Source organism: Mustela putorius, unplaced genomic scaffold (assembly GCF_011764305.1).
Source record: "Mustela putorius furo isolate JIRA1106 unplaced genomic scaffold, ASM1176430v1.1 tig00000743_pilon_pilon_pilon, whole genome shotgun sequence".
NCBI lineage: Eukaryota > Metazoa > Chordata > Mammalia > Carnivora > Mustelidae > Mustela > Mustela putorius.
This window is the reverse complement of record NW_025421464.1, coordinates 3,166,417-3,180,893: the sequence shown is the minus strand read 5'-3', so window position 1 is coordinate 3,180,893 and position 14,477 is coordinate 3,166,417. Positions and strand designations below refer to the sequence as shown.

Genomic DNA, 14,477 nt, shown 5'->3' with positions numbered 1-14,477 from the left:
GTGGCTCAGTGGGTTAAAGCCTCTGCCTTAGGCTCAGGTCATAATCCCAGGGTCCTGGGATCAAGCCCCACATCTGGCGCTCTGCTCTGCAGGGAGCCTGCTTCCCTTTCTTTATCTCTGCCTGCCTCTCTGCTTACTTGTGATCTCTGTCAAATAAATAAATAAAAAACTTTAAAAAATAAAAATAAAAAATAAATTAAGTAATTTAAAAAAAAAGTCTGCCTTCGGCTCAGGTCATAATCCTAGGGTCCTATGACTGAGTCCTGCATCGGGTTCCCTGCTTCTTCCTCTGCCTATTCCCCGCAATGCTCAGGGGCACACTCTCTTGCTCTCAAAATAAATTAAAAAATCTTAAAAAAAAAAATTCACTGCCAGTCCAGAAATTAATTTTTTAAAAAGCTGGAAAAGGAAAACCAGATTTGGTTCAAAACAAGCTTCATATTTTTTTAAATATATCCACAAATGCTTCCATATATTAGGTCAGATGCCTAACTTTGGTGGTCCTTGTCATGCTACTATCACTATTTACCATTTGATACTGAGATTATCAGTCTCTCCCCTCTACCGGACTACATCTAAATTCAGGACCTTAGAACTCTCTTCATATCCCCCAGCATCAGGTACTAGGGGTTAATAAATGTCTGTAAAAGTAAATAAATATCTTAAATCAAGAGTATCCAAGAGGGGTGCCTGGGTGGCTCAGTCCATTAAGTGTCTCCCTTCGGCTCAGGTCATGATCCTGGGGTCCTGGGACTGAGTCCACATTGGGCGCCCTGCTCAGCAGGGAGTCTGCTTCTTTCCCCTCTCCTTCTGCCCTTCCCCCAGCTCATTTTTTGCATTCTCTCTCTCTCTCTCAAAATAAATAAAATCTTCAAAAAAAGAGGAGAGTACTGGAATGCCCTGGGTGGCTCAGTCGCCACCTTCGGCTCAGGTCGTGATCACAGGGTCCTGTGATAAGTCCTGCATTGGGCTCAATGCTCTCCAGAAGTCTGGTCTGCCTCTGCCTGCTGTTCCTCCTGCCTCTGCGTGCTCTGTCTGTCTCTGACAAATAAATAAAATTAAAAAAATTTTTAAAAATTAAAAAAAAAAAATACTTTTCCACACAAAAAAGATTATATCCCACTGACTAAAATTAAGAACCCATTATTTATATAAATAAATATGGTTAAGAAAATGTTCTATAAAGTTATCATTAAAAAGTAAGAAAAGGGCGCCTGGGTGGCTCAGTGGGTTAAGCCGCTGCCTTTGGCTCAGGTCATGATCTCAGGGTCCTGGGATTGAGTCCCACATCTGAGACTCTGCTCAGCAGGGAGCCTGCTTGCTCCTCTCTCTCTGCCTGCCTCTCTGCCTACTTGTGATCTCTAAATAAATAAATAAAATCTTAAAAAAAAAAAAAACAAGTAAATGAAAAACTAATAGAAACAGAAAATCAGGGGTGTCTGGGTGGCTGAGTCATTAAGCATCTGCTTTCAGCTCAGATCATGATCCCAGGTTCCTGGGATCAAGCCCCGATTTAGGATCCCTGCTCCGCAGGAAGCCTACTTTTCCCTCTCCCACTTCCCCTGCTTGTCTTCCCCTGTCTCCGTCAAATGAATAAATAAATTCTTTAAAAAGAAAGAAAGAAATAGCAAATCATAGTCCAAATATCATAGTAGCAACTGACTCAGGCAAACATTATCAAGAGATGCTTAATCTAGGAGGCAAAAGTTTGGTAACAAGACATTTAAATAAACTCAGTATCTCCTCCCATGATTCCTACTCATTAAAAAGTAAAAGATAATAACTTTACAGTGGAGAGAACTAGCCGACAACACCTTAAGTGATCGAAGTTAACATCAATAATCCTGGACAAATGGACATCACGTGCCTCCTGATACGATGCACTGAAAAACACATAACTACACATAACTTCACTATGTGACACTCCTGCCAATATGTAAAATCTGAATTAATTCATAAGGAAAAAAATTCAAAGTGAGGGACATTCTACAAGATAAATAGCCTATGTTATTAAAAAAGAAAAAAAAAAGTCGAAGTCACAAAAGATTCTTCCAAACTGAAGGAGACAAGAAAACTAAATATGATAATATATCCTGGGACTGGATCCTAGACTAGGAAAAAAATATTTTTCCAATAAAGAACATTACTGGAACAAATGGCAAAATTTGAATGAAGTCTGCATATTAAATAATACTACTATATCAAGACTATTTCTGGATTTTGATAGGTATATTGTTGTTCTACAAGACAATATCCTAAGAGTAAAGAGGTATCACAGCTGTAACTTAGACTTAGAAAGTTCAGAAAAGGAATATGCAATATAAACAGCAACAGAAAAATAGTCAAGTGTTGACATCTGGAGAATCAAGATGAAGAGAAACAGGAATTACTACTCTTGCGACTTTTTCTTAAGTTTAAAATTATGGTAAAATACAAACTTAAAAGTACAAAAACTTTTTATAACGCAAATCCCCATATTTGAGTTTGTGTTTTTCTAGAATAACTTACATATCTTGTATCATATTTAGAAAAGATAAAGAGTATAGTTAAAACCCACTTAGCCAGGGGCGCCTGGGTGGCTCAGTGGGTTAAGCCGCTGCCTTCAGCTCAGGTCATGATCTCAGAGTCCTGGGATCGAGTCCCGCGTCGGGCTCTCTGCTCAGCAGAGAGCCTGCTTCCCTCTCTCTCTCTCTCTGCCTGCCTCTCCATCTACTTGTGATTTCTCTCTGTCAAATAAATAAATAAAATCTTTAAAAAAAAAAAATTAAAAAAAAAAAAAAAAAACCACTTAGCCAGAGGCACCTAGCTGGCTCAGCTGGTGGAGCATGAGACTTTTTTTTTCCTCCCCCTTAACATTGATATATTTACTTATTTGACAGAGAGCTAGCGTGCACAAGCAGGGGGAGCAGTAGGCAGAGTTAGGGAGAAGCAGGCTTCCCATTGAGCAGAAGGCAGGACAAAGTGGGGGTCCATCTGAGGACTCTGGGATCATGACCTGAGCCAAAGTCAGATGCTTAACTGACTGAGCCACCCAAGCACCCCCAGTAAGAGATTCTTGAACTCAAGGTCGTTCAGTTCAAGCCCTGTATAGGGCACAGAGTTTACTTAAACAGAGGCGCCTGGGTGACTTAGTTGAGTATCCAACTCTTGATTTCGGCTCAGGTCATGATTTCATGGATCGTGAGACTGAGCCCCACGTGAGGCATGGAGTCTGAAAATTCTCTCTCTGCCATTCCCCACTCCTGCACACATGTGCTCTGTCTCTCTCAAATAAATAAATCTCAAAATAAATTAATGAAATTTCATTAATTTAAAACAAAAACACTTAGGGATGCCTGGGTGGCTGCTCAGTCAGTTAAGCATCTGCCTTTGGTTTAGATCATGATCTCAGGGTCCTGGGATAAGTCTGGCATTGTGCTCCCCTGCTCAGAGGGAAGTCTGCTTTTTTTCCTCTGCCCCTCCCATTGCTCATGCTCTCTCTTTGACCAATAAATAAATAAAATCTTAAAAAAAAAAAAACCAGGGGCGCCTGGGTGGCTCAGTGGGTTAAGCCGCTGCCTTCGGCTCAGGTCATGATCTCAGGGTCCTGGGATCGAGTCCCGCATCGAGCTCTCTGCTCTGCAGGGAGCCTGCTTCCTCCTCTCCCTCTCTCTGCCTGTCTGCCTGCTTATGATCTCTGTCTGTCAAATAAATAAATAAAATCTTTAAAAAAAAAAAAAAACAAAAAAACAAAAAAACACTTAGCCAGACCAACCCACCAAGGGAAATTTAATTTGAAACTTAAAAGACTGGAGCTGCTGACCTAAGCTGCTCTAGACAGCTGGAGAATGAATGCTGAAGGAACTAAAACCAGCATCACCTCTTCTACATCTCCCTCACCACTCAAAAAAATTCCCTCTCCTAAACCATCTCTACCTTTATTCTCAATGACAAAGAAGACTTGCTTTATGCCTGCCTTTTAACCCTGCAAGGTTGGTTCCACTTCTCTAGAGGGAAACAAAATCAAAGACATAATCACTTTCTCAATATTAAGGACCAAAAACCTGGGCACATTTCTGGTGGACAAAAATGTCACTTAGTATTTAAGATTTTATGGAAAGGAGAGGCAAAGGGCAGGTAGTGATTAGGATATAAACTATCAAAAAAATACATGGGAGGGATGCCTGGGTAGCTCAATCAGTTAAGTGTCTGTGGCTCAGGTCACAACCCCAGGGCCCTGGGATCAAGTCCTGCATTGGGCTCCTTGCTCAGCAGGAAGCCTGCTTCTCCCTCTGCCTGCTGCACGCCAACCCCCACCCAGCTTGTGCTCTCTCTCGCTCTATCTCTGGCAAATAAATAGAATCTTTTAAAAAAGAAAAATTAAAAAAATACATGGGAATTAGAGGTAACTGTATGATTACTGTAGTCCTATGGATATAAGGTAAAAATGAATAAATCTGTGCCGTTCAATGTCTGTTGTCACACGGCTTCAAAAAATTAAAAGCAGGCATGACCTCTGCATGGAGATGGCTAAGTTAACAAAGGAGTAAGGGAAACATTTGTAAGAGAGGAAAAGGTCAAGGTAGTGTGTCAAGGGAGCTGTGCTATGCCTGGTACTAACATTTCACTTGAGCTGCTGAAGAGGTCAAATTACATATTTGTCGCCATCCGCTCATTTAATTGAAAGGTCTAGCCAACTCCAGAGCTATAAATGCAGACAGAAGGATACCTGGCTCTGGGTTTTTCTAAATTTTACTTTTTTCTGCATTTAATTATGGCAACACAAAATAGAAAAGTAGAATCAAATCTTCTAGAGCCACATTTCAAACTAAAGGTTCACTTTGTAAATCTATATACTATATTGGATGATCCGTATTTGACAGCTCCTCATGCGGCCAAGCAAAATTAATATGGACATTTCATGGGCTTTTGATGTTCACTGCCATCATCTGTTTCACTGCTAAAATCAGGAAACATATGGGATGAATTGGTAAAGGATGCTGAGAGTTTCTGTTGCCTTTTTTTTTTTTTAATTCATCTCTAATTCAGGATACCTCTGAACAAGACCAAGATCTAGCACAGTAGTGTACTCTAAATCATATTCCAATTCCTAGGACTTTTTTTTTAAATATGAGCTAGAAATAAGAGAAAGAAATAAGAGAAAAGAAAGTTCCTGAAGAAAGATGATAGGAAATCAAGTATCTTCAGGAACACCAAGGTCCAAGGAACACACCTCTAAAACCTCCAGTTTAGTTAGTAAAAAGTAGTCTTGTAGATAGTAAAAACAGTAGGTTTTGGACTCAGGTCTCAACGTAAAATGAATGAATTCAACACCAGGACTGAACCAAGTTTGAATAGTACATCTGCTACTGATTAACTGTGTGACCTTGGGTAATTTACTTAAGTTCTCTGATCCTTACTTCCTCATCAGTAAAACAGAGATACTAACTCCCTCCCAAGGCTGTTCCAAGAATTACATGAAATGACATACATGAACAACACCCAGCACAAAACCTAGCAAAGAACCCCTTTTTAAAGAATTCAACTGGGGTACCAGGGAGGCTCAGTCGTTATGCACCTGCCTTCAGCTCAGGTCGTGATCCCAGGGTCGAGCCCTGCATCAGGCTCCCTGCTCAGCAGGAATCCTGCTTCTGCCTCACCCACTCCCTGCCCACTCCTACCCCTGTGTTCCCCCTCTTGCTATGTCTCTCTCTGTCAAATAAATAAAATCCTTTTTAAAAAATGAGTTTAACTTGTTTAAAAAAAAAAAGAAAGAATTCAACTGGACTTAAAAGTCTGATTCAGTTGACACATCTGCAATGCACTCATTTCACAAGTTTAATTTATGGTACCCCAACTCCTATAATTTCAGATAGCCTCAAGGCCTTCAAGGGGCCAGAAGACAGAAACCAGAGACTAAGGCAAAAAACTACTTAACCAGCCATAATAAAACCCAGAGACAGGATCTGTCACATGTACATACACTAGCTCAGACTGCACATGGGGCCAGTCAGTAGAGTAACACTGAGGCCCAATTTGGTAATCTTACCAAAGCAGAAACAATAACCAGGAAGAAACTGTCCCTCATTAAGCCTTCCAGGTTTCACAAATTTGAAGTAAATCTTTATAATTCAGTGACTGCTTTCTATAACATGAGATTCAAAACAATACTCTAAAACTAAGGAGTGAGGATAAAACTGGCAGGTAAGGAATCTTTTTTTCCCACACCGCTTTCCTCCCATTTTTTCCTTATCCTGGAAGAGGTATGAACTTAGTGAATTAACTCATCTTATCCTAGTGCTGCATTCATTTATTGTACACTATCTTTTAAATGACCTTTCCTGCCTAAAAGCATTCACTGAATTCAAATAACTAATCATAAAGTCTCGATCTGCATGTCCCGCACAGGCTTAATACTCAAGAATAAGGTTAAAGTCAATCTGTATAGAGGAAAGCCAATAGGTTCCAAACCAGCACAAAAGCACTCAATAGTTGATAGTCAAAGATAAGACAAAAATCAATACAAATACCTAAAACATGATTCAATTTAATAAGTCAGTTCCAACTCACAAAATAACAAGTCAATAACCCTCCAAACAACTGAAAAATCAAAGGATAACTTCGTTTTGGTTTATTTTAAAGTAGGCTCCATGCCCAAAGTGGGGCTTAAAATCAGGACCCTGGGGCGCCTGGGTGGCTCAGCGGGTTAAAAGCCTCTGCCTTATGCTCAGGTCATGAACCCAGGGTCCTGGGATCGAGCCCCACATTGGGTTCTCTGCTCAGCAGGGAGCCTGCTTCTCCTTCTCTCTCTGCCTGCCTCTCTGCCCATTGTGATCTCTGTCTGTCAAATGAATAATAAAAATCTTTAAAAAAAAAAAATCAGGACCCTGAGATTAAGGGTCACACACTCTAGTGACTGAGCCAGCCAGGTACCCCCATAACTTTGTTACTAGTAGGAAAATGTATGCCCAATTCTACACAAAGACTCACTGAAGTAACAACTCTAAATCTACATGCAGACAGCAAGTGACTATTAAGTAAGTAAAGTTCTATAGCAGTATTATTACTCTCAAAGCCTTCAGCTCATTTCACACTACTCTGCCATGGGGTAGAGGTGGGAAACGCGGTGGGGTGCATACAACATGAGGCAACAAAGGTTTTGAGCATCTCCCTCAAAAAGGGAAGAAATAATCAGAAAAAGTTCTGTAGTACAGTAATATTTAGATATCTACAAGCACTGCTTCCCTTCCCTTAGAAATGCTGTATTCTGAGAACTTGGATGACCTTTAAAGTATAGGAAATTCAGTGTCAGAGTATAGAAATTAGGGTGTGATTTTCCCATTCATTGATGGTCAAGACAGTTGTTTTTTTTTTTAAGATTTTATTTTTTTGTTAGAGATAGCAGGAGTACAAACAGAAGAAGCGGTAGGCAGAAAGAAAAGCAAGGAGCCCGATGCAGAACTTGATCCCAAAACCCTGGGATCTAGATTTTAATCTGGGCTTTGTCATTTATTAGTTCTATTAACATCTAAGTCAATTTCACAAGTTGTAAAATCGGGATACCTACCCACCTAAAAGATTGGAGGATTAAAAGGCAAAAGGTAAATGCATGACCCAGAATAAACATTCACTATTAGTTATTATTAGGCAGGAATTATCCTCATTTATATAAAGAAACGGAGTCTCAGAAGTTGAAAAACTTCCCAGAACTGGGCCTCAAACCCAAAGTTTGCAAATTCTTTTTCCATTATGATCAACAACCTGCCTCATCTATACCTCTGCCTTTTTAAATAGGCTACTAACCGCAATTTATCTGATCTGGACTGCGTGGTCACAGATTACTGTGTTTCTAGGAGTTAAAGTTTTTTTCTTTTTTCCCTCTTATCCAATAGTTTGGTGAAAAATGACTAAATGCATTAGTGTGGCATAGTAGGTAAGGGCTAAAGAGAGACCCTACCTCTCATTGTCAGTATGCTTACCTGGGGTAAGTTTCCTCTTCTCCATCTGATTTGTTGCTTCTAAAATCTGCTAAGGGAGTGCCTGGCTGGCTCAGTCAGAACTCATGAGTCTGAGCCCCATGTTGGATGTAGAGATTACTTAAAATAAAAAAATAAACTTATAAATCTGCTTTAAGCTGGGTTTAGATGAGTATCTTGGAAGAATGGGCAGTATATGAGTGAGCCCGGAGTAGAAGTTTGAGGTGTTACGCTATTACCAAGATACACAAGCTTCAATCAAGTCATGGTCCCAGCAGGAAAGATGCCATACTCCAGAGTAAGGATAAATCAAGAAGGGTTTAATAACAGGCCTATAAAGGTGATAATTGCAAGGGAGAGTAGTATCCTGGGATTAGAGAGCACACTTGTAAGCTGGAGGAACAAAGGAAATAAAAACTCCAAATCTAGGAGTAGAGTTGTAGAGAGAACCTCCTTTAGAGGAATGGCAAATCTTCATCAAGGGACATAACCAGCCCGAGGCAGTATCAATAGGAAGGAAACAGGGAAATTAAAACTTCCTAACCTTAGATGGCAAGGAAGCTCTCAATAAGCCAGCCTCCGAGGGCAGAGAACAAGCAACAGATGGGAGAGTAGACCTCGAGGAGAAAATGGAAGGTACCTAATTCAACCCTCCAGGAAGTCTTTCAGGCACACTTTAACAACTCTTCTTTCATACTAATAGACAAATGTCAGGTTAAAAAAAAAAAAGAAAAAGAAAAGTTACTGGGGGTGCCTGGGTGGCTCAGTGGGTTAATAAGCCTCTGCCTTCAGCTCAGGTCATGATCCCAGGGTTTTGGGAGTCTGCTTCCCCCTCTCTCTCTGTCTGACTCTCTGCCTACTTGTGATCTCTCACTACCCCAAATAAATAAATAAAAGCTTTTTCTTTATTATTTTTAATGCAGATACTGTAACTCTTATGAAGCTTACATTTAGGAGTTTATATTCTTAGATTACTAAGAAGGCTGAATGAGGTAAGTGTCATCAGAGAGAAAAGAGCTGTGGTGCTGTGAAAAGTTCTGGAATAGGCTTCCTTGCCATCTGGCCCCTGACAGGAACAACTCCAGCCAGAACGCACTGTTTGTTATCCTATTAACAAGGTATACAAGCTTAATCAGGTTCCCTGAAGGTCCAGATCTCCCGAACTGCTCACGAAGCCCTCAAGAGTAGCCAAGTATCTGCTCATTGCCTAAAGAGGTCCACCATTCCTCCTGCCGGAAAAAGCCCCTCTCCTTCTTAGGCCTGGTTCAAATGTCACCTCCTTTCCTAAACCTTACTTGGACCCTCAAAGAACAATCAGTTAGTCCTACCCTGTATTCCCAAGAGACTATGCTTCGCGCACTTAAAGCACTTTATTACCTATACACAGGTGCAGGGCCCCTACTACACTCTGAGATCCTAAGTCTTCCTTGTATCCTCAGGCACAAGCAGCACCCAAAATGGTGGGTTGAGCCCAGTTTAAGTACTCTACATATACTACTATATACATTACCATATTTATTTATTTTTTTAATATTTTATTTATTTATTTGAGAGAGAGACAGTGAGAGAGAACATGAGCGAGGAGAAGGTCAGAGGGAGCAGCAGACTCCCTACGGAGCTGGGAGCCTGATGTGGGACTCAATCCCGGTACTCCAGGATCATGACCAGAGCCGAAGGCAGTCATCCAACCAACTGAGCCACCCAGGCGCCCCTACATTACCATATTTAGATTATCAATCATCACAAAACTGTAAATGGGGCAGGAACTCTCATCAACTCAATTTTTTTTTAAAGATTTTATTTATTGACAGAGAAAAGAGCACTTGTAGGCAGAGGCAGGGGGGGCAGCCAGAAGGGCAGGCAGAGGGAGAGGGAGAAGCAGGCTCCCACTGAACAGGGAGCCCAACTTGGTGCTCAATCCCAAGACACTGGGATCATGACCTGAGCTGAAGGCAGCCACCCAACCAACCAAGCCATCCAGGCGCCCCTCATCAACTCAATTTTAACAGATGAAGAAAATGAAGTGCACAGAAAGGTTAAATAATGTGCCCCAAGTCTCAAAGTTAATAGGACTGGACCCCAAAATTTCCACCTAGGCACAACTCCAGAAGTAAATTTCAACAGATCTCATGGGTTGAAAAGGTCCCTCTACAAGACCAATGGTCCCCACCCCCAAGATGCATAGTTATTATTCACAACAGGATATGAAAAAATGATACTGGAACTTCTACTTTTGTCTTAGTTCATCCTTTACAAAATGTCTATTTTTGCACATGTTATAAAATGTACATAATACACACTACAGTTAGCACTGTAATTGTAACTTAAAACATTCACATGTGTGCACACTTAACCCTATCTACTGAAAGAACACTGAAAACATCTGAAGCCAATGCTCTAGATTACTTCCCCCAAGGACTCTCTGGAGCTCCTACATTCTCTGCCCAGCACTTCAGTTAAACACATTAGCCAAGCAAGACCATAGGTAAGCTCCAAGAGGCAAGAATCTGCTTTATTCGTCTTTGTAAGCCCTACAATAGCACAGGGCCTGGTGCATAGCAGATGGTCAATGCTGAATCTAACTGAATCTAACAGTGGAGAAACATCACTGAAAAAATCCTCAGTATTTTAGTGAAACTTATGCTTCCCGATTAAAAGAAAAAGTGCACTAAGCATGCTAAGAATGAAATATAGAATTCTATTAAGAACTACATTCATTATATAATAGAACCAAAAACTGTACTTTGGGGGTATATTTTAAACCAAAAATTGCATGGAACAGGTGTGGAGGTAAAAAACTGGAGTTTGGATTACAAGTCCTTTCCTTTACAGAGATGGTGCATCTTAGACCTAAAAAGAGTCACCTCAGCCTCTCTTTTGTTATAACCTCCAAGAGGAAAGGATCAAACTATGAAAAGCAGCCAACTGCAGACTTGATACGAAGAGGCAATGCTGGATGCACCTACTTTGCATTTCTTCAACTTTTAATGAGTGTCAAAGAAGAGAGGCGGTGTAAAGCCTCCCTTTTATATGGACTGAGGGTCCTGCAGCTAGATCACAATTCCGACAATTTCATCTGCTGCAAAATGGACATATTCAAATACTTAACTCCTTTCTTTAAAGATTGCATTTTATATTTATTTGACAGAGCCAGAGAGAGAAAACAAACGGGGAGTAGGAGAGGGAGAAGCACGGCTCCCCCGCAGCAGGGAACCCCACGCCAGGTTCCATCCCAGAACCACCTGAGTCAAAGGCGGACCCTTAACGACTGAGCCAACCAGGCGCCCCCAAATACTTAACTCTTATTTACACTATCACCAGGATTAAATAAAGAGAAAACAAGCAAAACAATCTTATGTTTCCTCATTTACCTTGTGTCCCCCCGCTCCCCAAACCAAACTCAAAGACTGAATTTGGTCTATCCATTTTTTTTTTTTGCTGTATTCCCAGGGCCGAGAATGGCATTTTACCTAATAAATGATATAATAAATACTGAATGAAGAGAATGCAAAATGCCTACTGCTCAAAAAATGTTGACGACGACTGCTATTGTAACAAGAAACAATTAAAATGTTACTCTTGTTATTGAGATAACACCCCTCCCCCAAGGATCTCAAAATTCTAGGAGGAACACTAGACAAATGGGGGAATAGAGAAACGGAGGTAAGAAAAACAAGTGGCTCATAAAGCAGGACTATCCTAAGACATTTTAAACGAATATACAGCCAGAGCCCAATTTTGGGCTTTTCCGAAGGAGGTTCACCTTCGATGCGGTTTATTAGCGACTACAGTGTAACAGTTTTCACGCCTGTGTATGTTCCAGTCTGTGCCAAGCATTCTACTGGCCCCACCAAACCCAAAATCCTGGCGGCGGGTATGGGGGTTGAAATGCTCTTCACACTCCCATTTTGCAGAAGGAGGAACTGAGGCTCGGGCAGATCCAAGGTCACATCCCCTAAGCGGTAGAGCCAGAATGTGAACCCAGGCAATCTGACCCGAGCCTGCACTCAACAGGCCCCCTTCAAAGAGGCCATCCTCGCCTCCTCCACCATCCGCCACACACCCCTTGAGACTGGGCGTGTGTAATATTTCCCTAGGAGCCGGACTTAGGGGCCCCACCGCCGGGAGAACAAAACAATCCTTGTCCGCCGTTAAGTCGGATGGACGCCGGCAGGGCCTGGGATCCGAGGCCGCGATCCCCACAGCTTCACTCACATCCCGAGCCACGAGCCCTCCGGGGGCGCAGGAAGCGCCCGGACGGTCTCGAGAACCCGGGAAGGCCCGGCCTTCCGCGTGACCTTGGATCCAGGGCCCTGCTTCGGGCCTCAGTTTCCCCAACCCCGCCTCGAGCCGGGGGCCTCTCCGGAGCTCAAGCCTGTGGAGCAGCAGGCCCCTCACACGCCCCCCTCAACCTCCCGCCTTCCCGCCCTGCTTACGCTGGAAGGCGGCCGCTCCAGGGACGCCCACCATCGCCAATCGCCTCCGCCGCTCGCCTCCCGCCTCCACCCGCGGCCCGGGTCGCTCGCCGGAGCCGCCGCGGAACCAGAAGCCGCGACGCCCGCCAGCCACAGCACCGCCGCTCCTGCCGCCGCCAACGCCGCCGTTAGGCCGCGCGCCGCCCCGCCCCCCAGTTGGCTCCGCCCCGGCCGCTGAGCACGCCCCCACCGCTCACCCTCGCCCGCCGGACAAACGCACGCGGAAGCCCGGCCCCAAGGCCCGTTCCATCTAAGCCCCGCCCCCTGACCTGCCCCGCCCCTTCCGCGCGAACCTGACGCCCTATCCCTACGCATCCAGCTTCTCAGACCCGCCCCTCCTGTGTCACGCGCGCTCATCACGCGCCAGGCCCACTCGTCTAGCACTGGGCTTCCGGCTGTGGCCATGGCAGAGGAGGAGGAGGCGAGGCCGTAGGGGGCGGGGCTTAGGGAGGAGGGGACAGCGCCGCACCTGAGTTATCCAGGTTAAAGCTTGGTCGCGCGAAGCATGTCCCTGGGTAAGTCACTTCCTTGTTTTGGCCTTCTCTGTGCCAAATGTCTAAAATGTCGCCATCATGATATTAATAACTTGTTAGATATCATTTCTGTTACTGAGCCCTTTATCATCTTCTGGTGCTGTTTTCCATACACTCATCCATTTAATCCTCACAATGAGGGAGAGAGGAATTACTTTCCCTTTTCTATACGTGAAAAAAGGCCTTTTTCACCAACCAGCTTGCCCACGGCTTATTGTTAGCAGAAAGCAGAAATGGGACTAGAACCTAAAACCTAAGGAGTTCTGACCCGGTGTTTTTAAATGTAGGTTTTTTATTTTTCGTTTTTAAGATTTTATTTGTTTATTAAACAGAGAGAGAGAGATCACAAGTAGGCAGAGAGGCAGGCAGAGAGAAAGAGTGGAAGCAGACTCCCCGCTGAGCAGACAGTCCGATGGCGGGGCTCGATCTCAGGACCCTGAGATCATGACCTGAGCCGAAGGGAGAGGATTAACCCACTGAGCCCCCCAGACGCCCCTGACCCGGTATTTTGAGCTACTCTGAACAGATTTCCAAAAACTCGACTCAAAAACGGGAATTAAAATTAAAACAAGAGGGGCGCCTGGGTGGCTCAGGGGGTTAAGTCTTTGCCTTAGGCTCAGGTCATGATCTCAGGGTCCTGGGTGGAGCCCCTCCTTAGGCTCTCTGCTCAGCGGGGAGCCTGCTTCCCACTCTCTCTCTGCCTGCCTCTCCGCCTACTTGTGATCTCTGTCCCTCTGTCAAATAAATGAATACAATATTTAAAAAAAAAAAAAAAAGAATAGCAACTCTTAAAAAAAAAAAAAAAAGAGGGGCGCCTGGGTGGCTCAGATGGTTAGGCGTCTGCCTTTGGCTGGGATCATCATGATCCCAGTGTCCTGGGATGGAGCAACATATCAGGCTCCCCAGTTGGTGGGGAATCGGTTTGTCCCTCTTTCTCTCCCCACTGTTCCCCCTATTTGTGTTCTCTCACTCTCTCTGTCAAATAAATAATATCTTTTTTAAAAATTTTTAAACAAATTAAAAATTACAAATTCCAGGGCATTTGCATGGCTCAGTTGGTAGAACATGCGCCCTTGATCTCATGGTAAGGACTCCCAAGCCCCACATTGAGTATGGAGCCTACTTTTTTTTTTTTTTTAAGATTTTATTTATTTATTTGACAGAGAGAGATCACAAGTAGGCAGAGAGGCAGGCAGAGAGAGAGAGAGGAGGAAGCCGACTCCCTGCTGAGCAGAGAGCCCGATGTGGGACTCGATCCCAGGACCCTGAGATCATGACCTGAACCGAAGGCAGCGGCTTAACCCACTGAGCCACCCAGGCGCCCCTAGTATGGAGCCTACTTTAAATAAATAAATACATAAATAAAAATAAATTTTAAAAAAAATTCCAAACTCCTCTATATACAAAACACCATAAACAAAGTTCTTTTAACTTTGCTTCCTTTTACAAGCAGAAGACAGAGATAAAATGTCTGCAATAGGGGCGCCTGGGTGGCTCAGTGGGTTAAGCCGCTG

General features: G+C 43.4%; 1 protein-coding gene across 4 annotated transcripts in view; it reads right to left on the bottom strand.

Moving 5' to 3' along the window:
• CBFA2T2 (CBFA2/RUNX1 partner transcriptional co-repressor 2) overlaps positions 1 to 12,560 on the bottom strand; it is a 166,590-nt gene extending 154,030 nt beyond the window's left edge. For all 4 annotated transcript variants that reach the window (XM_013053399.2, XM_013053400.2, XM_004746618.3 and 1 more), the window contains exon 1: positions 12,392 to 12,560. In XM_013053399.2, the coding sequence (XP_012908853.1) occupies positions 12,392 to 12,425 (34 nt within the window). In that variant the 5' untranslated portion in view covers positions 12,426 to 12,560. The remainder of the gene's footprint in view (positions 1 to 12,391) is intronic.
• Between the last annotated feature and the right edge of the window lie 1,917 nt (positions 12,561 to 14,477).